General features: G+C 41.9%; 1 protein-coding gene across 2 annotated transcripts; it reads left to right on the top strand.

The window, feature by feature from the left end:
- Nucleotides 1-497: 497 nt before the first annotated feature.
- CYP2U1 (cytochrome P450 family 2 subfamily U member 1) lies at nt 498-21,874 on the top strand. 2 transcript variants are annotated; one of them, XR_010659419.1, is made up of 6 exons: nt 498-1,077; nt 12,367-13,002; nt 14,771-14,932; nt 16,734-16,901; nt 17,247-17,336; nt 17,651-17,772. XR_010659419.1 is itself a non-coding variant. In XM_065907435.1 (5 exons), the coding sequence occupies exons 1-5, from the start codon at nt 588-590 to the stop codon at nt 17,824-17,826; spliced, it is 1,632 nt and encodes a 543-aa protein (XP_065763507.1). In that variant the 5' UTR covers nt 498-587; the 3' UTR covers nt 17,827-21,874. The 2 variants fall into 2 exon arrangements, 1 of the variants encoding a protein (XP_065763507.1); XM_065907435.1 differs by lacking the exon at nt 17,247-17,336 and having other exon boundaries at nt 17,651-21,874.
- Nucleotides 21,875-26,062: the final 4,188 nt, after the last annotated feature.

Genomic DNA, 26,062 nt, shown 5'->3' with positions numbered 1-26,062 from the left:
ACACATTGCATTTCCATCATCCTGCTATCTCTGGGTGGAGGAAAGGGTCATTTCTTTTTCCGAATCCCGATTTAGATAAAGCAGCAATCCTGTCTTTTTGCTGCAGGCGACGGGGCGAGGACCTCTCTCCCAGCTCAGGGTAAAAGTGCTAATGTTCAGGCTGAGTCATATGAGCGGCCTATTGACCTGGCACGGTTTAAGCACGCAACTGACAATGGACACAGGAAGCCCGACAACCAATCAGAGCGTAAACATGTGCGAGCATCTTTTTTTCAGGGGTAGGTCATTGCCAAGTCCGACCCAGCGGAGGGGCACGACCCGGCTTGAGCAACCAACTCTCAGACCGCGCCGCCAGCCTGGGCCGCAGACCCCAGCAGCGCGGTCGCGAGCGCGTCCCCGCTTCCGCTCGGGCGCCGCTGATTGGACGGACAGGCGGTGGGCGCAGCCAATCCGGAGTGGCATCCGCGTCTCTTCCCCGCCCCTGGGCGTCGCGGGGAGTTGGCCCTGAGGCCGGGCACCAGTGTCGGGGAACGGGCTCGTGGGTTCTGCGGCAAGAGCCCGGGGCTGCGGACACCGGCGCTCAGGCCATGGCCTCCCCCGGGCTTCCCCAGCCCCCCACCGAGGACGCGCCCTGGCCTCTGCGCCTCCTGCACGCGCCCCCGGGGCTGCTGCGGCTGGACCCCACGGGCGGCGCGCTGCTGCTGCTCGTCCTCGCCGCGCTGCTGGGCTGGAGCTGGCTCTGGCGGTTCCCGGAGCGGGGCATACCCCCCGGGCCCGCGCCCTGGCCCGTGGTGGGCAACTTCGGCTTCGTGCTGCTGCCGCCTTTTCTCCGAAGGAAGAGCTGGCCGTATCGCCGGGCGAGAACCGGAGAAATGAATACCTCGGGCCAGGGCGTGCAGTGGCTCCTGACCGACCTGGGCCGTGTGTACGGCAACATCTTTAGCTTCTTCATCGGCCACTACCTGGTGGTGGTCCTCAACGACTTCCACAGCGTGCGGGAGGCGCTGGTGCAGCAGGCCGAGGTCTTCAGCGACCGCCCGCGGGTGCCGCTCACCTCCATCATGACCAAGGGGAAGGGTGAGCTGGGCCGCGCCTTGGGGGTCACGGGCCGTGTGAACGCGCGGATGGGGCTGCAGGTGCGCAAAGGCTGTGGGTCCTGGGCCCCTGCGGCCGCGCACCTGGCCCGCCTCACACCCAGAGGTGGAGGGAGGCGCGCCTCCCACTCCCGGGGCCTTTGAGATACCTGCCGTCCAGCTGTGATAGGCTCCATCCGCCCCAGGAGTGTTCACTCCTTCCCAGAACAAGGCCTCACTCTTCAGGCTGTGTTCCCGACGAGAAACTTTGGCCTGGTTAAAAAGAGAGAGGGATATTTACACCGTTGGCCTTCTGAGTGCAAGAATTTAATGTGATTATTTTCCCATAAGATAGGAGCCAATAGACAAGCCTAATACATAAGGTTCAGAGCCTCACTGATTCCTACTTACGGAAGTCTAAGTTGGGCAGTTTTGAGGGTTGGTAAACATCTTATCTGCTGCTGTCGAATATCACAGTTGCCCTTTATTTATCAGTGTTCCCTCTGTTGTATTGGCCGGCACGGGTCCCAGACTATTTTTCCATCTGTGCCAATCCTGTCCTTAACTCAGGTGTTAATTTCAATGTCTTTCCTGCAGGGAGGTTTGGTTTTGTATTTTTTTTCCCTCTCTTCTGCTCCAGGTAAGTTAGGCTCCCTTGCTAGAACTTGTTTAATTGCAAGAGAACTTTTCCTTCGCTGAAGTTATCAGTCCTGAGGGCTCAGAATTTTGTAACCTTGGGCTCAAAGGTGTGTCTTCACCACTAGACTGACATCTAGGAGGACAGAGTACTTCCTTGTCCTTCCTAGCACACAGTAGCGTAGTAGTGTAGTGTGTGTGTGTGCTCGGCCATGTCTGTAGCCCACCAGGCTCCTCTGTCCGTGGAATTTTTCAGATGAGAACGCTGGAGTGGGTTGGCATTCCCTTCTCCAGGGAATCTCCTGACCCAGGGGTTGAACACCTTGTCTCTTGCATCTCCTGCATTGGCAGGCAGATACTTTACCATTGTGCCACCTGAAAGTAGGAGTCAATAACTGTTAAGTAAGCCTCTTGGAATGTGGCATAAAGAGATTCATGCTTTTTAGACCCTGATGAAGCCAGATTTTTGCATCAGGATTTTAAATGAATAGTAAAGATGACCTTAATATTTTAATGTTTAAAACATTAATTTTGATATTACTGAGAAACAAACTGCACACATCATAGTCCATACCTCACCCTCCCCACGTCTTCACACAGCCTGCTGCTTCTACCTGGAATTCTCTTCCGATCTCATGGCCATCTGGAGAACTGCCTGCTTTTCTTCTCTCTTTTTTTTTTAGTGTGGTGAAGTACAGATAGCATAAAATTTACCATCTTAATCATTTTTAAGCATACAGTTCAGCGGCATTAAGTCAATAACATTGTTTGTGAAACCATCACTGCCATCTCCAGAACTGTCTTCATCTTTCAAAACTGGAACTTTATACCCATTAAACAAACACTAAACACCCGCTAAACATTAGAGTCTCTAACCTCTGGCAACCACCATTCTATTTTCCATCCTAGGTAATTTATTTAAGTGGAATCATGCAGTATTTATCCTTTTGTGACTGATATATTTCACCTCATATAATGTTTTAAGGTTCACCCGTTTTGAGGCATGTGTGAGAATTTTCTTCCTTTTTAAGAGTGACAGCTGTTCCATTTAATGTTTTCACTGCACTTTGTTTATCCACTTCTCCTTGATGGAATATTGGGTACTTCTGTCTTTAGACTATTGTGAAAATTGCTGCTTTGAACATGGTATATCTACAAATAACCGCTCAAAGTCCTGCTATCAGTTCTTTTGGGTGTAAATCCAGAAGTGGAATTGCTTGATCGTAGGTAATTCGATGTTTAATTTTGAGTAACTGCCATACCATTTTCCGTAGCAGCTGCACCATTTTACATTCCTACCGGCAATAACCAGTTTCTCCACATCCTCACCAATACTTGTGCTCTGTTTTCTCATACCTGCTTAAATGTCTCCTCTCTGAGAATATGTTCTATGACATACTTCTCTACCCTCCCAGGCAGAGGTGAGCTACTCTTTTCTCTGTGATACCACTGTTTCCATTTAAACTCTCATCTCATTCCCTACCAGTCAGTCAATAAGTCTTGTCAGTTCCTACTGCAGCAGATACATCCATGTGCTGTATCCATTCACTTTTCCCCATCTCCATCTTATCCAAGCTACAATCAGTTCTCATCTCTTACTGCAGAAACCTCTTAACTAGCCTGCTTGCCTCTGCTCCGATCATTCATATATAAAGCAATCAAAGGGATCTCTTAAAAAACACGAATCAGAACAAATCATGTCACTCTGCCACTGAAACTAATTGCTTCCGACCCTGTTCTTAACCTACATGCCCTAAAGGATCTAGTGTCTGTTTGCCTTTCGGACTTTTATCTTTTTCTACTCTCCCTTTGCTTGTTCATTTCAAGTACAGTGTCTGCTCTGGACACCCTAAGCTGATTCCTGGCAAGTCGGTGACTGCCTCAGGCTACTGGGTTTTGTTATTCTTGGACCTGGAATAGCTTTTTACTTGGCTGACTCTTTCTCATCTCTTAGGTCAAATGTCACCTTTCACTCCTGTTTTAGACATTGTCCAGTGTCATAACTTAATCTCATTCATATTTCCCTAAACTCATTCATTAAACATTTTGAAAGCATTTAGCCTATTACCAACCCCACCTACCTCCAGAATGTGACCTCTGTGAGGGTAAAGATTTAGGTCATCTTCTTAACCACTGTACCCCCACTAATTGGCACACAGTAGGTAGTCAAGAAATGAATGAATGCATGCACCCAAGCACCTATTGTTGTACTTACCACATTGTATTGTCACTGTTGTTGCTTGCCTGTCTTTTCCTCCTGATTTTTTAAAGGTAAGAATTAGATTTTCTTAGTTGAGGTCCTTCTTGGTGGATGTATAGTTTGGTCAATAATCCATAATAAGATCGGGATGGGGAATACGTGTAACTCTATGGCTGATTCATATCAATGTATGACAAAACTCACTGAAATGTTGTGAAGTAATTAGCCTCCAACTAATAAAAAAAAAACACTAAAAAAAATCCATAATAAGGCAGTTTTTTTTTTAATTGGAAGATAATTACTTTATAATACTGTGCTGGTTTCTGCCATACGTCACCGTGAATCAGTCACAGGTATACATATGTCCTCTCCCTCTGAAGCCTCCCTCCCATCTCCCCCCTCATCCCACCCCTCTAGATTGTCACAGAGCACTGGGTTGAGCTCCATATGTCACCAGCAAATTCCCACTGGCTATCTGTTTTACATACGGTAATGTATATGTTTCCATGCTACTCTCTCAATTCATCCCACCCTCTCCCTCCCACACTGTGTCCCCAGGTCTGTTCTCTATGTCTGTGTCCCCATTGCTGCCCTGCAAATAAGTTCATCAGTACCATCTTTCTAGATTCCAAATATACAATATTTGTCTTTCTCTTTCTGACTTACTTCACTCTGTACAATAGGCTCTGTCTCTTGGAGGAATTAATACTTTAAGTGAAGCACCAAATTATCCCGGGCTCTCAAGACTTTCCTAAATAAGGAGGGATCTAATAACAAGCTGTGATTTGACTAATATTTTAAAACTGCTTTATTATATATAATAAGGCAGTTATTGTTGTATGTAATACAATAAGGCAATTATTATACATAAATATATTGTAAGGCTGTTATTATACATAATAAGGTAGTTATATATAATAAGGTGGTTGTTATTACATATATAAGGCAGTTGTTATATATAACAAGGCAGTTTTTAAGTATCAGTTGGATCACAGCTTGTTATTAGATCCCTCCTTATTTAGGAAAGTCTTGGGTGCCCAGGATGATATGCTTTAACCTAAAAGTGTTAATTCCCCCAAAACACAGCTAGGACTTCTCAGGTGATGCTGCTCTGGTGTTCTGGTGGACACATGTTGGGCAAATGTGCTGGAAGAAATTTCTGTTGCTAGTGAAGGTGATTGACAGGAGACGGTAAAGCAAGAACCATATGTAACAAGGGAAATGCTTATGGTTTTTACTTGGAATAAACAGTAGGCCATCTGCATAGGGATATGTAGATAGTCAAGGAATCTTTTAATGGAATTGTTTCAAGGGCGAAGAATAAAACGGGAGAAGGTGAATTTATCTCAAGATGCCCATCAAGGGACAAAGGAGCAGATGAGTTCTGGGTTGACTTCATAGATCTGGAAGTGGATGGCATGGTCAGCTTGCAGGAGTGAAAGGCTGAGACAGCTCAGCAAGACTTGAGGAGTGCCCAGGCAATCCTCTCTCCCTTTGGTGCTCAGTCCCTTCAGTGTTGTTTCCAACGGCAACATTATACAATGTGAAATTGTCCAGAAGGAGGATGTGTAGGCTGTAAGAGAAGGTGATAGTAGGAACTGGAGACCAATAGTGTTATTAAATGTTTCTTACAAGATGTTTTTTAAAGAATTTTGCTACTAAAGTTGGTGAGACTAGCAGAGAAGGAATGTTTCATGAACAGTGATGTGCTGGAAATTGTTCACTTAACACATTGTCAACGAATTCTAGCATGTAGGGAAGTTATTTATTTGAGTTTTTCAAATGATTGTGCTTAGACAAGTTGTTCTTTTTAAGCATAAAAACTATAGTCAGCTAGATTGGCCGTAAAGATGTTCTACATTAGCTATGCCCATCAAACCTACTGATCCATCTGATTCTGTTCCTGAGCAGGAATAGTTAATAAAGCTACAAAGTCAGGTTAAGAGGTACAAACTACTAGGTAGGAAATAAATAAGCTACAAGGGTATATTGTACATCACAAGGAATATAGCCAATGTTTATAATAATGTTAAATGGAGTATAATTAAAAAATACTGAATCATCTTGTATACCTGAAACTAATTTTGTATACCTGAAATTAATATAATATTGTAGATCAACTCTACTTCAAATAAAAAAAGTTTATTAAGTCAGAGCCAAGGCTACCCAAGAAGTACTTTACTTGTCAAAATGGCATAGTTTGAAAACCTCAAGGCACAACTAATAAATGTAAATTATTCCAAAGTGGTGTCACCATGGAATACCTGACTGAAACATTTGAGTCCTTCTCCAGCATTTTTCAGGTTATAACTAGAGAATAGAAGGTTTTAGAAGGTCTTTTCTCTCTAGCGGTGAAAACGGGAGAAGGGGCATCTCAGGGTAGCTCCTGATTCTTGGAGAAGCTGGTTCACAGTAAGAAAGAAGAAAGGCAGGCAGAAAGAAGTGAAAGTGGGTGTGGAGAGAAGGAGTTCTGTGACATTTAGTCCTCTCTGAGGTGGTGATACCCACCTCTTTTTGCTTTTTGATTCCATCCACAGCCTACTTTTTGCCAAACTAACTTGAGGGTATGTTTTGTTATTTCCAAACCAGAGTCCTGATTTTGCTTTGGAGTCATTTTTATTTTTCAGTGTTTTTTATGAGATGAAGTCTTTGTAGACAACCATTGTATACGTAGGAATGGAGATGTCAAAAAAAAAAAAAAAAAAATAGAATGGAGGTGTCAGCAATTGGAAGATGTACCTGAACCTCTTCCAAACACTCTCAGACTCTAAGCCATTCTGGCTTCCCGACCAGGGTATTTTACAAGGTTTGAAACCCTGATGCCATTAATTCTGTCCATGCCTCTCATCCCTGGCATTCTCAGACACAGTCTCCTTGATCTCCTCTTACGTCTTGCACTTCATAACTGTCAAAGTGTTAGTCACTCAATCGTGTCTGACTTTTGCAACCCCATGGACTGTAGCCCCCCAGGCTCCTTTATCCCTGGAATTCTCCAGGTAAGAATACTGGAGTGGGTTGCCATTTCCTACTCCAGGAGATCTTACTAACCCAGGGATCAAACCCGGTGTCCTGCATTTGAGGCAGATTCTTTACCATCTGAGCTACGGGGGAAGTCCTCATACCTGTTAAGTTGTTGTCAATACCCAGTGCCCAAGTACCAGCCTCTCTTGAGAGGGTTCCCTCCTTTTCCCTGCCTTATCTAAACCTGAATTTTTCCCTAAAGATAATCCAGCCCTTCTTTAACTTTCCCCAAGTTCTTTATTTTTCTAAAATGTGCCTTCATATACATCCTTATTTACAAATGAAGTATCACTCAGATGTCCTGAGGAGTACTGCTTTCACTCAGCTGACAGGGTGCTCTTTCCTCTGTCTACATTGAGACCTCAATAGCCTCCAACATACATTTAATACAATGTATCCCAACAGTGGAACATTCAGTATAGTCCAAAATATAGCCTTCAATCCTGTACAGTCTAACAATGCAGCATTCAATACCATACATACGAATTATGCAACTTTAGTGCGACCCACCATACAACATTCAATATGCTATGCAACTTCAGTAGAGTCCCGTGTAAAACAGTATATTAGAGTTGTTGATTTATCCAGTTCTTCAAAAAACTGAAAGCATCTTGAGAACAGCGACTGTGTCTTTTAAATCCATATGCCCTTAATAGCTGGCACATAGGGGACTCTAAATAAATATTGGAAAAACTAACAGAGGGCATTTTGCTAGATAAAATGTTTCTAAAATCCAAATGTATGGATTTAAACATGAGTTTAAAGGTGAGAGTTTGAAAGATGATGAGTAGGTGACACAGACTGAGGACCTAACAAAAGAATACAATCCCTTGAGAAATAGGACAGACCGGAGATGTCATATGTGACATCTTAAATTAGATGGTAGTTAAAATTAGGGTAAAATCCTGAAGTTAGAGTAACCATATGTTTCCAAGAAAAGAGAAGGGAGCCCAATAACACAGCCTCTGAATGCTGACAGCAGCAAAAGGTTTGGGCATGGTTAAAGACAGGAAGTGTGACTAAGCTGTGGTTCCCTATAAAATAGTTTATAGGGCTTTAGTAAACAAAGAGAGTCTAGTTTCAGGAATAGTTAATGTATTTTTATTCCTTCTTTGTCTTGAAAATCACACAGTACACCAGAGGGACTTTTCACAGAAGCACTTACCCCATCCATGATGAAATGTGCCACAACATCTGAAGACAAAAAGCGGAGACAGGATTGGCAAATGACTTCAAAGAGTGGTGGGTGACTACCCTTAAGTTTCTACAGAGGGAGGTACTAATGGAGTGTGATACAGTTCTTCCTAAGGAATCCCAGAAAGGCTCGGGAATCGGAAGTACCAATGATGACAGGAGATAGGGATGAGCCAGAGAGCTGAAAACAGCAACTGCTTGAAGTGCATATAAACTATAGTTAGACCAGTTCCTTATCACCTCCACCTTCCCTGCAGAAAATAGAAAATAGATGCTTTTGAAGAACTTTGGATTTTAGTGACCTCTTGGTCAGCCAGTGATTTGAAGTAGGGAGGGGAATGAGGGCAGAGAGGTATGACCTTGTACCATGCAAGATGAAAATCTGCCACAGTGAGGAGCCTGTGCGCTGCAACTAGAGAGTAGCCCCCACTTGCCGCAACTAGAGACAGCCGGAGTGCAGCAACCAAGACCTAGCACAGCCCCAAAACTAAGGAAATAAAGAGTAAGGAAGGCATTACATGGTGATAAGAGGAACCCTTTTTTTTAACCAGGCAGATAAAATATTTCTAAATTTGAATGTAGCTGACAGTGTTGTCTGGCATATATTAATATATGTACCTGATATATGTGCAACATAGATACATAAAATTTTTGTGCATTTTAATTATATACTTTAATTTTTAAAATATTTTTTATATACATATATATAGATATATAGATAGACACATAACAAAAACTTACATAATTGTAAAAAGAAATTGACAAGTACTGTTAGAGCAAAATATTTTAATGTAAGTATTTGAATAGTTGAGAGATCAGGCAGATAAAAATTTGGTAAGGATAAAGAAGATTTGATTCTAACAGTTATCTAGCGTTCTTTGTTGCAACGGACCATACAGTGGCATGCTTAGTGTATTTATACCCTGTAGTGGATCATTTCTTAGTGCTCTCGTCCTTCATATGAAAAAAAGATTTAATAAGGTCATGTAACAATATGCAAAAATCACTGTCTTTTCAGTTTCTTCTTTAGTTTCAAAATGACAATTTTAAAATGCTGAATTTCAGTTGTACTGGATACATGTATATGTGTGGCTGAGTCCCTTTGGCTGTTCACCAGAGATTATCACAACATTGTTAATTGGCTATACTCCAATATAAAATTAAAAGTTTTTTAAAAAATTTCAAAAAAGGAGGACCTTATACCCAACAATTGCTTATATAAAAATTCTTCCCTACTTTATTTGGAGATTTATTAAAATTGATCACATACTAGACTATAAAAAGCTAGCCTCATCGATGTAAAAAATCAGCATAAGCCAGTTAACCTAGGTGGCAAAAGAGAATCGTAATAGAAGAAAAAGTTTATATTTCAAATGCATTGAAGAGACATGCAGACAATACTTGTGGACTGCAGCTAAAGTGGACCTCAAAGGCGACTATAGAGTCTTGAAAAGTGAACGTCTGTCAATAGTGTCGGGCTCTGCAACTCCATGGACTGTAGCCCAAGGCTCCTCTGTCCATGGGATTCTCCAGGCGAGAATACTGGAGTGGGTAGCCATTCCCCTCTCCAGGGCATCTTCCCAGCCCAGGCTGTCTCCTGCATTGGCATGCAGATTGTTTACACTGACTCGCCAGGGAAGCCCTTGTGGAGCCTTCACTATCCTTTATCGGGATGAAGGTCTGAAAATTAGTGGGCTTCCCTGGCAGCTCAGTGATAAAGAAGCTGCATGCCAATGCAGAAAACGTGGGTTTGATCCCTGGGTCGGGAAGATCCCCTAGAGAAGGAAATGGCAGCCCACTCCAGTATTCTTGCCTGGGAAATCCCATGGACAGAGGAGCCTGGTGGGCTATAGCCCATGGGGTCCCAAAGAGTTGGACACGACTTAGTGACTAAACAACAGCAACAAAATACAGTAAAGCAGCCTAGAAAGGCTGTAAATGGAGCTGCCTGTATACGGCAAATGCATGACGGAGGCAGTGTTGTAGGTCAGTCGGGAAAAGGAGGAGCTGTTCCACAAATGGTGCTTGATTATCAAAATAGGGGGTAAAGTGGATTCCCTCTTCACAACAAGTAGGAATACCTAACATAAGTATAAACTCCAGGTAGGCTATAGAGACTTAAATGTGAAAAAGCAGAATGTTTTAATTTTACAAGAAAATAGTTGTATTTATGAACCTGTGGTAGGAAGAGATTTTTAAAATAAGGTACACACCACAAACCACTAAGAAAAGATTGGTAAATGTAACTACCCTCATATTTAAAACTTGTTTATCAAGTAATAGCATGTAAACATGAAAAAAGCAATTCATGTGATGGAAGGCAATATCTGCTTTGCATGTAGAATATATAAGAAGAAGAAAATTGCAGTTTATAAGTACAAGTCACAGAATAGGAAACTTGGGCAATAGCCATTTGAGAAGCTGTTCCAACTCACTGTAACAATCAGGGACATGCAAATAAAAATCAGACGAGATGCATTTCAGCCCTCTGATTGGCAAAAATAACATGTTGACAATTGATTACCAAGTGATGGCAACTATTTGACAAGAGATCGTTAATATACTTCTGGTAGGCACACTTTTGGGGTCTTCCCCACTTTGGAGAGGAGTTTGGCAATATCTAGTCACATTGAAGGTGAATGTATTTTATGACACATCAGTGTACTCTTAGCAATGTTTTCAAAATTCTGATGGAGGGGGAAAGGTACAATTAATACATTTGCTAAAAGTCTTTAGAAATTTCTCTCTGATGTATCCTTTCCCAGGAAACTACTAGAGGATGGGCTTCAACAAAATATAGGAGTGAAAGAAGAAAAAAGACATAGATTCCAGGGAAATGGGTTCAACACAGGAGGGTCCAAAAAAATTTCTATGCTGCGCTACAACGCTTCAGTTGTGTTCATTTCTTTGCAACCCCACGGACTGTAGCCCACCAGGCTCCTCTGTCCATGAGATTCTCCAGGCAAGAAAACTGGAGTGGGTTGCCATGCCCCTCTTCAGGGGATCTTCCCGATCCAGGGGTCAAACCCATGTCTCATTATGTCTCCTGCTTTAGCAGGCAGGTTCTTTACCACTAGCACCACCTGGGAAGCCCCTAAAAAAAATTCTAGATGATGACAAATGGAAGTCATAAAACACCTAAACAAAAGGCCTTGAAAGAATATCATATTTAAGCAGATGTGTGGAAGATTCCGGGAAGGAAAATGAACCTGATAAATCATTCAAAATGTTTGACCATATGGCTGTTTGTTTTTTTTTAAATTGAGAATAATTTTACATAGACAGTCTTAACCACTGAGAGAGGTTCTTTCTTTCATTCTCAGCTGTATTCACAGCATCCCAATGTCTGGTACATAGTAGGCATTCAGAAATATTTGTTAAGCATGTCCTTGAAGTTAGCAGGAATGAAGTAGATGAAAAATGGGAAGGAAGGAGGAGAGCTGGCTGAAACAATAAAGCACACCATGGAAAAGAGGAGGATGAAGTAAGTGACAGGAAGCAAGGAATGCTTGAGAACAATTTGATACAACATCTGAGAGCTATTCTGTTGGGTTTGATGGTGAAAGATGTAAAACATAAATGAGAATCAAATAAGATGTAGTTGTGAACGTCCTAGAGTTCAGATGTTTTTAAATTAGGGCTGTTTGCAACAACAGACATTTTAGATTACTTGCCAGTTCTTTGATCCAAGCTTTGATGAGCACTGTTCTAATTCAGTTGAGTCATTGATTTATTCAGCTAATACTTAACAAGCTCCTCCCCTGTATGTAGCACTCTGCCAGAAGTTTGGCTTTTAATGATGAGCAAACTCAGATATTGTCCCTGCCCTCATGTGCACTCTTACGTGCTGCTTCTTCTGTTCAGAATGTTTAGAATATGGGTGTACCTAGCTTGAGATATTTTCTAAGTCTGGGTTCACTTTAAGAAAATAATATTTTGAAATTTATGTAACTCTAGAAATCGAAACTTGTTTTCTCTTATTTCACCAGGAGTTATAATAATAAGCTTTTTAGCAAAGTTTTCTAATGAAATTAGATATGATTTTTGTTATTAGAAACATACACTATCTGGATAACTAAATCTTGCCAGTCGTTCTTCTTGACTGGTGGTCCTTATCTGTACGTATGTGAGCTTTGCACAAGTGACTGGAGAAATACGAGTCCACTTCATGGTTGGCCCTCTTCAGTATTAATTGTCAAGCTTTGCTGTCTCTCACCTTCTTTCCTTGGTTTCCTTTTGCAGGGATTGTATTTGCACATTATGGTCCAGTCTGGAGACAACAGAGGAAGTTCTCTCATTCAACTCTTCGTCATTTTGGCTTGGGAAAGCTGAGCTTGGAGCCCAAGATCATTGAGGAGTTCAGATATGTGAAAGAGGAAATTCAGAAGCATGGAGAAGCCCCCTTCAATCCTTTCCCCATCGTCAACAACGCCGTCTCTAACATCATTTGCTCTTTGTGCTTTGGTCGGCGCTTTGATTACACCAACAGTGAATTTAAGAAAATGCTTAATTTTATGTCACGAGCATTAGAAATTTGTCTGAACACCCAGCTCCTCCTGGTCAACATATGCTCCTGGCTTTATTACCTTCCTTTTGGACCATTTAAGGAATTAAGACAGATTGAAAAGGATTTAACCATTTTCCTTAAAAAAATCATCAAAGACCATCGAGAGTCTTTGGATGTAGAGAACCCTCAAGACTTCATAGACATGTATCTTCTCCATGTGGAGGAGGAGAAGAAAAATAATAGCAATAGTGGTTTTGATGAAGATTACTTATTTTATATCATTGGCGATCTCTTCATTGCTGGCACTGATACCACAACTAACTCTTTGCTTTGGTGCCTCCTGTATATGTCACTGCACCCCAACATTCAAGGTAATAAACAGGTGTTTCCTTTATTCATGGCAAAACCAGGATATTTAAATCAGGATCAACAACCTTGGTGATCCTGTGGCTCCTATCAATAAGCAACGTCTTCAGGCTGGAAAACAAAATGGAAATGCTTGCATCTCATAGGGAATTGGTAAGGTGTTAACAATGAAACTCCAAGATTCTAGACAGTGGCTCTAAGGTCACAGCTTGCATGCATCTGCTTTAAATCTCTACAGGTCTGATTCTGTGTGGAATCTAGGATGAAGAAAGAACTTTAGAGAAGACTCTTTTAGAGTTGAAGAGTATCATAATCATCTGAACCCATCTATCTTTTTTGAAAATGAGACCAGAGGCCCAAAGTTCTGTGATTTTCACATGGTCACAGAGCTAGTTCCACCACATCAATACCAGTAGGTAGTGAATATCAGTGGAAGTTCACAGTGGAAGGACAGGGGGAAGAAGTGTGTTCATTTCCCATTGCCTCTACAACAAATAACCACACACTTAGTGTCTTTACACAAATTTGTTATATTAGAGTTCTGCACATTAGAAGTCTGACACTGTCTCAGTGAGCTAAAATCAAGCCATTGGCAGGGCTGCATGCCTTGCTGGACACTCTGGAGGAGAATCCATCTCCTTGCCATTTCTAGCTTCCTTGACTGGGCCCCCTTGCTCCCATCTTTGAAGCCAGCAATCTTGTATCCCTCTGGCCATTTTTTTTTGTAGTCACATCTCCCTCTGACTCTAAACTCAAATGGGAAAAGTTCTCCAATTTTAAAACCCATGTAATTAGACTGGGCACGCCAAGAAAATCCAGCATCATCTCCCCAGCTCAAGGTCCTGCATTTAATCAAGGTTCCTTTACCATATAAGATAGCATATTCACAGGTTCTAAGGGATTATGGACATCTTGGGGACCGTTTTCTGCCTACTATAGATGGGATTTTGCCTACCTACATTCATTAACTATTGATGAGTAGCAAATTATCCCAAAATTTAGCATCTTAAAAGAACCACCATTCATTATGTCACATAGTTTCTGAGGATCAGGAGTTTGGAGCAGCAAAGCATGGGTGTTCTGCATAGGATTTCTTACAAAATTATCATCAAGTTGTTGGCCAGGGCGACAAATACCTGTAGACTTGACTAGGACTGAAGGATCCTCTAGCAAGATTGTTCATCCACATGACAGCTGGTGGGCCTTACCCTTCAGACCTTGACTTGGCTGCCAGCTTCTCCCAGAGTGAATGACCTGAGAGTGAGTGGTCCAGACAAAAGCCCTAGTGGTCAACTCTAACCCCAGCTCAGAATGGTCATACCATTACTTCTCCCTATTCTGTTGGTCACAGAGACCAGTTTGGTATCAAGTGGGAGGGGACGGCACAAATATGTGACCACTAAGAGGTGGGGTCACTGGGGGTCATGTTGAGCTGTCACACGTTGTCACAGGTTTAGCTTAGAGAACTGGCTTAGAGCCAATTCAAAGTTGATATGAGAGAGTGATTCAGGCAGGTCCTGAATCCAATGCACCTTCCCCTGGGCCCCTCTATGTGCTCTGCCGCGCTCCATTAAGAGTCTCAGGCTAGTACAGTGTCCCTGGGACCAGCTGCCTCTACTGGGATATCTGACCGGTGCTTCGCTTCACAGAGGCTGGGTCAGGTTCTCCTTTCCACTTCCCAGCTGTGTGGGTGTGGTGATGGGAAGTGTGCGTGGGAGGGCAGTCTCTCCTGGCTTATCCTTTGGATTCTGCTTTCTTCTTGTTTTTGTACAGAAAAGGTTCATGAAGAAATTGCAAGGGTCATTGGTGCTGAGCGCGCCCCCTCCCTCACTGACAAGGCGCGGATGCCCTACACAGAAGCCACCATCATGGAGGTGCAGAGGCTGAGCACCGTGGTGCCGCTCTCCATCCCTCACATGACCTCAGAGAAAACAGGCGAGTCCCGGGCCCTTGAGGGGAACCCAGCCCCTGCTCCCAGAGGACCTGAGGTGCGGGTGCGGCGGGGGTTGGCACTGTGGTGGGTGATCAGATGTCGAGGGGATGCTTCAGCCCCACTGTCCCTGTTTGCTGTCCTGGCCGGAGTTCCAGCATTGCCTCCTGGTAAACAGCTCTGCAGCCTTCAAAGCGTGCTCAGGTACACTGGTCAGCAAATTGTGCTGCCACTTAAGGTGGCCGTATTGGCAGATACAATAATCAACAAAGGTCCCTCAGTCCTCCTGTTCTTGGCGGTCCGAAGAGCTAGCCTAAATCTGGAATTAAGGAGTTCAACCGGGAGTTACCCTGCATTGTTTTTTTAACAATTCTGCAACTGAAGCACAAATGGTGAAGGATTAGAAGAGCCCATCTGATTCTGAGGGCACACGTTTCAGCCTCTCACCTATAGTCACATACAGGCGCTCAGACTCTAAAGGTCCTTCATAGCCAGGGGTTGTCCTCTGGAGACAGCCTGTGATGAAATGGGCTTACATCTACTTATAAGACAATTGCAGGAGGCAATCACTTATAAATGACATTGGATAACTCAACAGTTTCATTGGTGGAAATTAGATACGAACTGTGTGTGGCATCTTTGGGGCATTGCTTAAAGCACATATGATCTTGTCAGCTGGTAAGAGCCAGTGCTGATGTCCGACATATCCCTCTAGTTTACCTTCATTGCATTGTTTTGTGGACATAAAAGACTCTGTGAGCTGTAAAATTACATATAAGAATTGTTGTTGTCTGAAGTGAAGTGAAGTGAAAGTCGCTCAGTCATGTCTGACTCTTTGCGACCCCATGGACTCTAACCTGCCAGGCTCCTCCTGTCCATGGAATTCTCCAGACAAGAATGGAGTTGGTAACTGTTTCCTTCTCCAGGGGATATTCCTGACTCAGGGATCAAACACAGGTCTCCTGCATTGCAGGTGGATTCTTTACCATATGAGTTTAGTTGCTAAGTTATGTCCGACTCTTGGTGACCCCGTGGAGTGTGGCTGCCAGGCTCCTCTGTCCATGGGATTCTCCAGTCAAGAATACAGGACTGGGTTGCCATGCCCTCCTCCAGGGGATCTTCCCAACCCAGGGATCAAACCTTTGTCTCCTGCATTGGCAGGTGGGTTCTTTACCACTGAGCCACCAGGGAGGGATTTATAATTTACTTGAAATCCCACATGATTTCTATTTTAATGTTTCTCTGAATTATAATTTTTAATGGTTTGATTGAATTTATTAACTCAACATGCATCAGAGCAGCTCCTGTGTTCTGTCTTAGGCTGGGTCCAGGGACCATGTGGAGATGATGACAGTTAATAAGGCCTTTTCCCCTGCCCTCAAAGTACCTGAAAGTTTACTCTCAGAAGTTTGCTGCTATTGCTGCTGCTAAGTCACTTCAGTCGTGTCCGACTCTGTATGACCGCATAGATGCCAGTCCACCAGGCTCCCCCGTCCCTGGGGTTCTCCAGGCAAGAACACTGGAGCGGGTTGCCATTTCCCTCTCTAATGCATGAAAGTGAAAAGTGAAAGTGAAGTCGCTCAGTCATGTCTGACTCTTAGCGACCCCATGGACTGCAGTCTACCAGGCTCCTCCATCCATGGGATTTTCCAGGCAAGAGTACTGGAGTGGGTTGCCATTGCCTTCTCCGTTTAGAAGGTTAAGACCCTAGACATGTAACTAGCTCTTTTTTTTCAAACAGTGATGTTTACCGGGAGCTATTAGTAAAAGCATGTTGAATGATTCTGTGGTTTTGTTCTGTTTTAGTGCTCCAAGGGTATACCATTCCTAAAGGCACGATAATATTACCCAACCTATGGTCAGTACACAGAGACCCAGCCATCTGGGAGAAACCAAATGATTTCTACCCTGATCGATTTCTGGATGATCAAGGACAACTTATTAAAAAGGAAACGTTTATTCCTTTTGGCATAGGTCAGTTAAACTTTTATTTTCTTAATGGTATAATTAAGAAAGAAGTAGAACCAGAAGAATCTTTCATTATTTCATGATATTGTTTTAAAAATGTGTCTTTCTTGACAAGCCAATATATGAGAGAAATAATTTAGATAATGCATCTCCACTATGTTCAGTTCATATTTTAAAAAAGGAAAGCAGTTGATTTTAACTTGGTAAATGTGACTAGACATCTTCCTTTTTGAGTTGTCCAGGTGATTATTTTAAGTCTCAGAGACCTATTAGAGTTAAGAGCAGCCTTCGACCTGCCTGAATGGTGGGTGAGAGGGTGGGATCTCTGATCTCAGCAGTTTACTCTTTTAGGTTCCTAGATGAGGGCAAGGAGGCTTCTTTTTATAGAAAAGGAATGCTCCAGAGATTCTCATGTGATGTCTCTTCTCTTCAACCTTCCAGGTAAGAGCAGGGAAAGAGATAAGTAGGTATGGAGGAGACGAGCTAGCCTGCCTTGTTGGCTCCGTCTCCAGTTTCTATCTAGGATGAGCATAGATTTTTGTGAGTAGAAGTTAGCTAAAATGTGAACTTGGTAAAAATTCTGATCCACATAGACTCTGGGAAGCCCTGGGTTATATGTAGCAATTTTATTTCAGACCTCTCCATGTCTGCCTTTAAAACACTCAATTTAGAGTTTTCGTATAAATGTATCCCTTTTGAGGTAGGAAAAGGGGTGGGGTGGTCTTGTAATCCCTTTTCTCTGGTCTCATTTTTAGGGAAGCGGGTGTGTATGGGAGAGCAGCTGGCAAAGATGGAGCTGTTTCTGATGTTCGTGAGCCTAATGCAGAGTTTCACGTTTGTTTTGCCTAAGGACTCAAAGCCAATCCTGACTGGGAAATATGGTCTAACTTTAGCCCCACATCCATTTAATATAATCATTTCAAAGAGATAAAGAACATCTCCATGAAGAGATGGTGCAGAGAATGTAAATACACATCCTTCTAAACAGATTCTTCCTTCTGTAATTGACAGTGGATCTGGCAACTCTGAAGATCTAGGTTGGGCTCAGACTAGAGAGAGATTGGAAAGAGGGACTTGTGGGACTTTTCCTTTTGGGGGGTGCATTCCTCTGCAGGAAACCTCAGCCATTTCAATAATGCATGTGACTTGGGGGATGGCGACCAAAGTAGTGGATGGGGAAGCAGGGGATACGGATTTTTATGCCCAGCGGGCTCCACCAGTGGGCATTTCATCTCATCTCTCAGTGCCTCAGTCTTTCCACATGGAAGGTGGAGGTAACAAAACCTGCCTTATATCTTGGCATGCATGTGTGCGTGCTAAGTCACTTCAGTTGTCTCCGACTCTGTGATCCTATGGACTGTAGCCCACCAGGCCCCTGTGTCCATGAGATTCTCCAGACAAGAATACTGGAATGGGTTGCCATTCCCGTCTCCAGGGGATCTTCCAGACCCATGGATTGAACCTGGGTCTCCTGCAGCTCCTACATTGCAGGCAGATTCTTTACCATTGAGCTACTGCAGACACTCATCTCTGCTTGAACGATGGTCAAATGCCTCATATCTTTTCTGACATCACTAAGATGTCTGGAGAACAAATTCGGGAGAAGGAAGACCTACCTGTTTAAGACCCATGGCAACATGAAAGTGGTGTTCAGACTTTTAATACTTCATCAGTGAAGGATGTGGGCTTGAGTGACAATGAATTAGAACTTATCTTGGAACAGAGCTTATGTCAGTTTTAGGGGACTTGTTATCGTTACCCTTTTATGATTTTAGTTTTTACTTTTTGTAGACATAGGATGAAGAGAACCCTTGTTCAGTATGTTGAGGAATGGATATGATCTGAATGTATATGTCTGCCTTCTATTTCAACTACCTGAAGAGTGAGCCTAGATGAAAAAGTGGCTTCGTGGCAGGATTCCTTTCTGCTGTGTTTACCAATAAGGATGTAGCTCTAGCTTTTGACTTGAGCCCTGAATAGTGAGCTCAGGAATTTTGATACTGGGATTTATAAGGGAAGGATTCGAGCTGTACTGAATGTTCCTTTCCTGTTCTTCCTTCCTGCCACTAGACCTAACATATCTCATCCTTGAAGACTCGCAAAGACAGGAAGGCATTCTTTTGCTTATTAAGATAACTAAATTGTTTCTAAATAAATAAGCTCTTTCTGAAAGAGCAGTTCTCGAAAAAGTAATGACCTCTTTCAGGAGGTGTTTGGAAATTTGGGGTTGTGTTTCCAGTTATCACAATCATGGGGGTACTACTTGGCCTTTTTTGCTGCCATGAAGCCAGGATGATAAATGTCTGAGCAGTCCTAGACAATGAAGAGCAGACCTGTCCATAGAGAACATGCTCCAAAAGTGGACAGGACTTTCCTTTATTCTCCCATTATACTCTGTATATAGAAGGAATTGTGATACAATATGAGCAGCTGTACTTTTTGAGCCTTCTCATTCTGGCACCATACTTTATGCTTCAGTTGAATACTTATGTAATTCTTACAGATTGTCCAGTAATAGGATGATATTTTGTAGCTGATGAAGGTCAAGCTTAGAAAAGTTAAGGACTTCCTGTAGTTATTAATAAGAAGTACCACTGTTTGTTTCGAACCTACCAGTCTATAACAGGAGAGTTCTTCCTGTACCACTTCTTAGTACCGCCTCGACTAGATCCATTGCAGCCTATCTCTCTGCATTTTCAACATGGATAAATGAACTACAGGCCAATCTTTAGGTGCCTTGAGCATTTTTTGTTAATTAAAAAAGAAAAACTAATGAATGAAATGCCTAGGCACCTAAGAGTGAATGGAGAGTTTGTCGTGTGGATCTTGGATGGATTGTGTGGATTACCCTGCCTTATGAGCAGGGCAGTTTGTTCCTCATTTGGAATTGCTTATGCTTTGGAATTGTACTATTAACTTTGCAATAGCAAATGTATTACTCCTCGATTTATAAATACATTTTCAGTATTCCCTAAACAGTTTGCAGCTAATTTGAGAAAAAACTATTCTGTGAGAAATCAGATGTTTATTAAACTTTAAAACATAATGCCTTAAACTGTAGCACTTTAAAAACATCTGTTTATGGCAAATCACTGCAAAGACTGTTAGTGCTTTCCGATGTGTTGATGTTCTACAATTTTGTACTTTATGATTTACTTGAAGTGTAAAAAGAATAGTACTTTGTTTTATAAGTCTGCCTAGTACCTACTTTTAGCCCTCATCATGAACATAATTTTTGATGTTTTTATTAAACTTTTAATTTTAACTGAGATAGTGTCACTTCTGGGTTTTGGGGGGTTTATTTTAGTTGCTAAGCAAAATTCTCTTTTACCAGATGTCAAGGTAGGAAGTGCAAGAGGGACAGACCTCCATAAAGAGAGAGATGGCCACATATAAGCATAATCTCTAGGCAGAAGGATACTTCTTTTAAAATATGCTCTCTTTTACATAGTTACTCTCAGAGTTGTCTTAAAGCCCATGTTTCTTACTTCCCACATAAAAATCCAGCATGATTTGAAGGATGGATGAATCTCTATAAGCCCCTGGTGGCAAAGTACCAAGTGCTTGTCTCAATTACACTTCTTAGCTCAGGAAGACGAATTTTTAAAATATCCCACCCTATGGACTTTTCCTCTAGATGAGCCCACTGCCAGCCTTTTTCCATGGCCCAGTCTTCCTCCTATAGGTTACAGCTCAGAGGTTACCTCCTCAGGCTCAGCTTCCGCTAAAGTCCAATCTAAAGTGGCCTTTCCCGAGAACTCTGCTATAGACTGAATGTTTGTGTCCCTCGCCAAGAATTCATTAGTTGAAATCTGATCCCCAGTGTGATGATATTTGGAGGTAGAATCTTTGGCAGGTGATTATGTCATGAGAGTGGAGCCCTCATGAATGATTAGGGTCCTTATAAGAGCCCGAGAACTGCCTGACCCCTTCTGTTAAATCAGAACGGAGTGCAAAGACAGCCATCCATGAACCAGGAAGCAGGAGCTCACCTGACACTGAATCTGCAAATGCCTTGAGTTTGGACTTCTAGCCTCCAGGAAGGGCTTTCCTGGTGGCTCAGTGGTAAGGAATCTGCCTATCAATGTAGGAGACGCAGGTTTGATCCCTGGGTCAGAAAGATCCCCTGAAGAAGGAAATGGCAACCTACTTCAGCATTCTTGCCTGGGAAATTCCTTGGATAGAGGACCCTGGTGGACCACAGTCCGCGGTGTCACAAGAGAGTCAGACACGACTTAGCGACTAAACTACAGCCTCCAGAGCCATGAGAAATAAATTTATCTGTAAGAATTTCAAGTCTATGGTGTTTTGTTATAATACCATAAATATATAAAATACTCCCTGATTTATCACCCAGTTTATTTCCTCCAGAGACCTCCTCGTTATTTACAGTTACCCTGTTTATTAAAATCCTCAGTTTCCATCATCTCTTCCACCTCTGGCCAGAGGACCATTGATGCAAAAGTTTTCAGTTTTGATGAAGTCCAGTCCGTCTATTTTTTTCTTTTATTGCCTGTGTCTTCAGTGTCATATCCAAGAAATCATTGCCAAATCTAATGTCATGAGGCTTTTCCCCTGTTTTCTTCTAAGAGTTTTATAATTTTAGCTTTTATGTGTAGGTCTTTAATCCATTTTGAATTGATTTTTGTATATGGTGTAAGGTTAGGGTCTAACTTTTGTGCATGTGGATAATAATAATTTTCCCAACACTATTTATTGAAAAGGCTGTCTTCTCCAATTAATGATCTTGATACTTTTGTCCAAAATTGTTTGACCATATACACAAGGATTTATTTCTTGGTGGATACTTTTTTTTTTTCTTTCTTTCATTGTCTTTTTATTTTGGCTGCACAGTGAAGCATGCGGGATCCTAATTTCCCGACCAGCGATGGAACTTGCATCCACTGCATTGGAAGTGTGGGGTCTTAGCCACTGGACCACCAGGGAAGTCACTGGATAGTACTTTTAAAGTAATGAATCACTAAACAGTTTTGCACTAACATCAGAATGTTCAGATGAATCAGTGAAACAAAATAGCACATCCTCTACATATAAAAGTGGCATCACGCTGTTGTTCAGTCAGTTGTGTCCAACTCTTTGCGACTTCATGGACTGCAGCACACCAGGCTTACCTGTCCTTCACTGTCTCCTGAAGTTTGCTTAAATTCATGCTCATTGTATCAATGATGCTATCCAACCATCTCATCCTCTGTTGCCCCCTTCTCTTCCTTCCCTCAATCATTCCTAGTATCAGGGTCTTTTCCAATGAGCCGGCTCTTTGCATCAGGTGGCCAAAGTATTGGAGCTTCAGCGTCAGTCCTTTCAATGAATATCAGGGTTGATTACCTTTGGGATTCACTGGTATCCTTGATCTCTTTGCTATCCAAGGGACTCTTCAAGAGTCTCCTCTGGCATCACATTATGAAAGAACAAAATATTAAAAACACACACAAAAAAACAGTGCTAGGGTAATTGGCTGTTGCTGTGTGCGTGCTCAGTCATGTCCACTCTTGACCCTGTGGACTTTAGCTTGCCAGGCTCCTCTGACCATGGAATTTTCCAGGCGAGAATACTGGACTGGGTTGCTGTTTCCTTCTCCAGGGAATCAAACACGCGTCTCTTGCATTTCCTGCATTGTCAGGTGGATTCATTACCACTGGTGCAACCTGGGAAAGGCACTTGGTTAATTGCTTAGAAAATTAAACAACTCTTCCCTCTTTTCCAAACACCCAAATTAATCCCAAGAGGTCTAATAAGTAAACATAATACATTTGTATGCATTCCTGAAATACGTTATATGGGAATGGGAAGCGACTTTTCCAAGCATAAAAAAGTTATGGACATTTTGAAACACAGAATTTAAGGTCAAATCTTGTTTCATCTACATTATCCCACTTCCCACCAGCCTCATTCTGTACTGATTTATTAAGAAGCAAATTTCAGATACATCACACGAGCATATTCATAATGTAAAATACGTCTTGCAAGGATGGCTCATCTCGAGTTGTAAATATTGACAAGGGATATAGGTGCTGCAGTGGTAAAGAATCCACTTGCCAATGCAGGAGACACAGGTCCAATCCCTGGGTCAGGAAGATCCCCTGGAGAAGGAAATAACAACTTACTCCAGTATTCTTGCCTGGAAAATTCCACAGATAGAGGAGCCTAGCAGGCTACAGTCCACTGGGTTGCAAAGAGTCAGACACGATGGAGCACAGCACAGCACAAATATATACTGACAAAATAGCCCTAGAAAATATTTTAGAATGTCACACAGGCCAGAAGAATATGGTTATTTTTCTCAAATATGTTTAAATTACTAATGCAACAATGAAAAGACTACTACTAAATGACCTATATTGTATAGTTCCTTCTTATTGAGATTTACTATTCAGTTTTCTTTCTTTAGGTTGTGCCTCATTTGAAAGAAAATTTTCCACAACAAATATACCAGTTTGGCATTTCTAATACATGACACTAACAATGGAAGTTCCGCCACTGAGAACTCTCTTCTCCCTTATACCGCATTTGGCAACATTTGTTCTCACTGTGCTTTTTTCCCAGTCTGAGTTTGTTGAGCAATCCTCTTCCTACTTGAAATGCAAAGACTTGTAGTGAGTTGTTGATTATTATAGTTTCTGAAAGATATCTTCCAAGGATATTTGGCCCTTTCTATGGTTTCCTTGTCTACAAACTCATGTTCATGGAAAAGCCAGTGCTTCAACATAAAAACAAATTAAAACTTCAATAAAGCTGTTATTGTAAAGAGGAAGAGAAAGAGACAGGAACAGTCTAGAGGCACTAGACTGAACTAAGTACTAGAAGAAAAAAAACTATAGAGGACATTACTGGATCAATTAGCTAAACTGGATTACAGGTGCCCAAATGGATAGAAATGTTGTACCAATATTAAATTTACTAAAGTTGATTACTATTGTTATGTAAGAGAATCACCCTATCCCTAGGAAACATGCACTGAAATATTATAAAGGACCATGATGTATGTAACTTACCTTTAAATGGTTCAGAAATTATTCATCATATGTATATAAAATATCTATTATAGATAAATAAATATAGACAGTTGATAAAGCAATTTGATGAAACATTAGCAATAGGTAAATATGGGTAAGAGGTATACAGGTTTCTATCCACTATTCTTGCAACTTTTCTATAAGTTCAATTATTTCTAAACAAAAATACTGAAAAGAACATGATTGTGATTATGATTCTCATAAAGACATCCAGTCTGATCTGGCCCTTGCCTACCTTCATTCACCTGAAAGTTCCCCGGGCTTTTGTTATCCATTTCTAGACCACTCTCTATGCTTTGTTCCTGTACAGGCTACATATACATTTTTCTGTCTGAAATGTGCTTATAACATCTTCTCTGCTTGAAAACCTTCTAATTATCCTCACCACTCTGCTGTAACACATCCATCATGATGAAGTAGGTTAAGACACCGGTTATAAGCAACAATTTTGCACTCGGGTAGCCTGAAGCTCAACACCTGGCTCTAAACTCTCTCCCTCTCACACATCAGGCAAGTTATTTTCTGCTCTAAGCTTCAGTTGTCCCAGATGTGAAACATATACATTATGAAATATACATATACATTATGAGTATAATTAGGTATTATTATATATAATTATATGAATATAGTGAATGAATATAAATAAACATATACATTATGAAACAACAACATTAGATGGGAGTGAATGAGAAGATACACATCACATGCTTGGCACAGAGCCTGGCAAATTAAGCATTCGTTAAATGCTTGTTTTACCCTTGCTTCCTCCCGTTCAATAAAATAATAAATAAATACCTGGCTCTGAAGATCTCAGAAGTATAGCTAGTCAAAATATATTTTACCCTTCAACTCATTTATAAATATTAGGATCTTTATATCAGATAGTTTCCAATTTATAAGCTAGGAAATCGACTTGGTTCTTTGTGACTAGGATTTAAAGTATTTGAAAAGGAGTAGAAGGAAATAAGTGAGTTTAGAGTAGTGAGGCCAGGATTTGAGAAGTTAGGTCATTATCCTGTGGACAAAGTTTTTAAAAGGATGGGAGTGCAGTGATCCAGTTTATAACTTGAGAAATCAGTCTGAGAAGGATGTGAAACGTTAACTGGGAGGAAGAGACCTTAGTTTCATGAAGGCATGTTAGGAATGGGCTCAGCCTCTACTCGGGAGACAGTTTGAATAAATGCAGAGGGGGACAAAAGGGAGGACTCCTGGATGAAATCAATGAGGTGGAATTGATGACATCTGACCAACCAACATGGTGGTGAGTGGGAAGGAAAATACTCTTGGTTGATGACCAGGGTCATCATGAACTGAGATGATGAATGCAAAAGGAAGCAACAAGCATTGTGGAAGGAGAAAAATAATAGGTTCAAATTTGGTAAGTTACAGTGAAGTAGCTGAGGGGTTTCCCAGTAGAGGTGATCAGTAGACAATTACCAATGGATATTTCCATTTGAAAAGCATTGAGTCCACATGCTGGAAATCAGGATGGTATAAAACACATGGCTGTATAGAATGTTCAGGTGTAAGTGCTGGAATCACTGTGCAAAACTTACAGCACTGGGGCTAATTAGCAGGAAGGTCTAAAAAAGTTAATCTGCTTAACCTTAATGATTACATCAGTGTAACAGTTAAAGCTCCAAATCTAGACTTACAGATGTGTTACTGGAGCCCATTCCCCAATTTCTTTCCCCTCTAGCAGCAGCAGCACTTTCTAAGGAGTATGAAATTATGAAAGGAGTGACGTTAGAATGGACTCAAATCCCAGCCTAGCCAGTGATTAATCTCAGTTACATTTAACAAATGACTTAATCACTCAGAACCTCAGTTTCTTCACCTTTGGAGTTGGATAGCAGTGGTAACCTTAGGGTTGCTATGAAGGGAGGGAAAAAAACACAGTGGTCAAGAACATGAGTCCTTAAAACAGACTGTCTTGGGGTTGAATTCTAATGTGCCATTCATTAGCTGTGTGACTTCAGTTAAGTTCCTGACCCTCCCTGGGCCTCAGTTTCCTTACCTGTAAAAAGGGATACCCTTTCCTTTGCTGTTTCTGAATTAATCGGTGACCGGGGCCATGCTTCCCGATATACCACTCTTCCTGCAGAGAGAAATGAAGCACTCCCCCAAGAACAG

This window comes from Muntiacus reevesi, chromosome 16 (genome assembly GCF_963930625.1).
Source record: "Muntiacus reevesi chromosome 16, mMunRee1.1, whole genome shotgun sequence".
In the NCBI taxonomy this organism is placed as follows: domain Eukaryota; kingdom Metazoa; phylum Chordata; class Mammalia; order Artiodactyla; family Cervidae; genus Muntiacus; species Muntiacus reevesi.
Note: the sequence above shows the minus strand (reverse complement) of the source record. Positions and strands in the feature narration are given on the sequence as shown.

Coding starts and splice junctions, on each gene's coding strand:
- CYP2U1 (XM_065907435.1), top strand. CDS start 588: ATGGCCTCCCCCGGGCTTCCCCAGCCCCCCACCGAGGACGCGCCCTGG. Junction 13,003..14,770: donor ACTGCACCCCAACATTCAAG/GTAATAAACAGG, acceptor GTTTTTGTACAG/AAAAGGTTCATGAAGAAATT. Junction 14,933..16,733: donor CATGACCTCAGAGAAAACAG/GCGAGTCCCGGG, acceptor GTTCTGTTTTAG/TGCTCCAAGGGTATACCATT.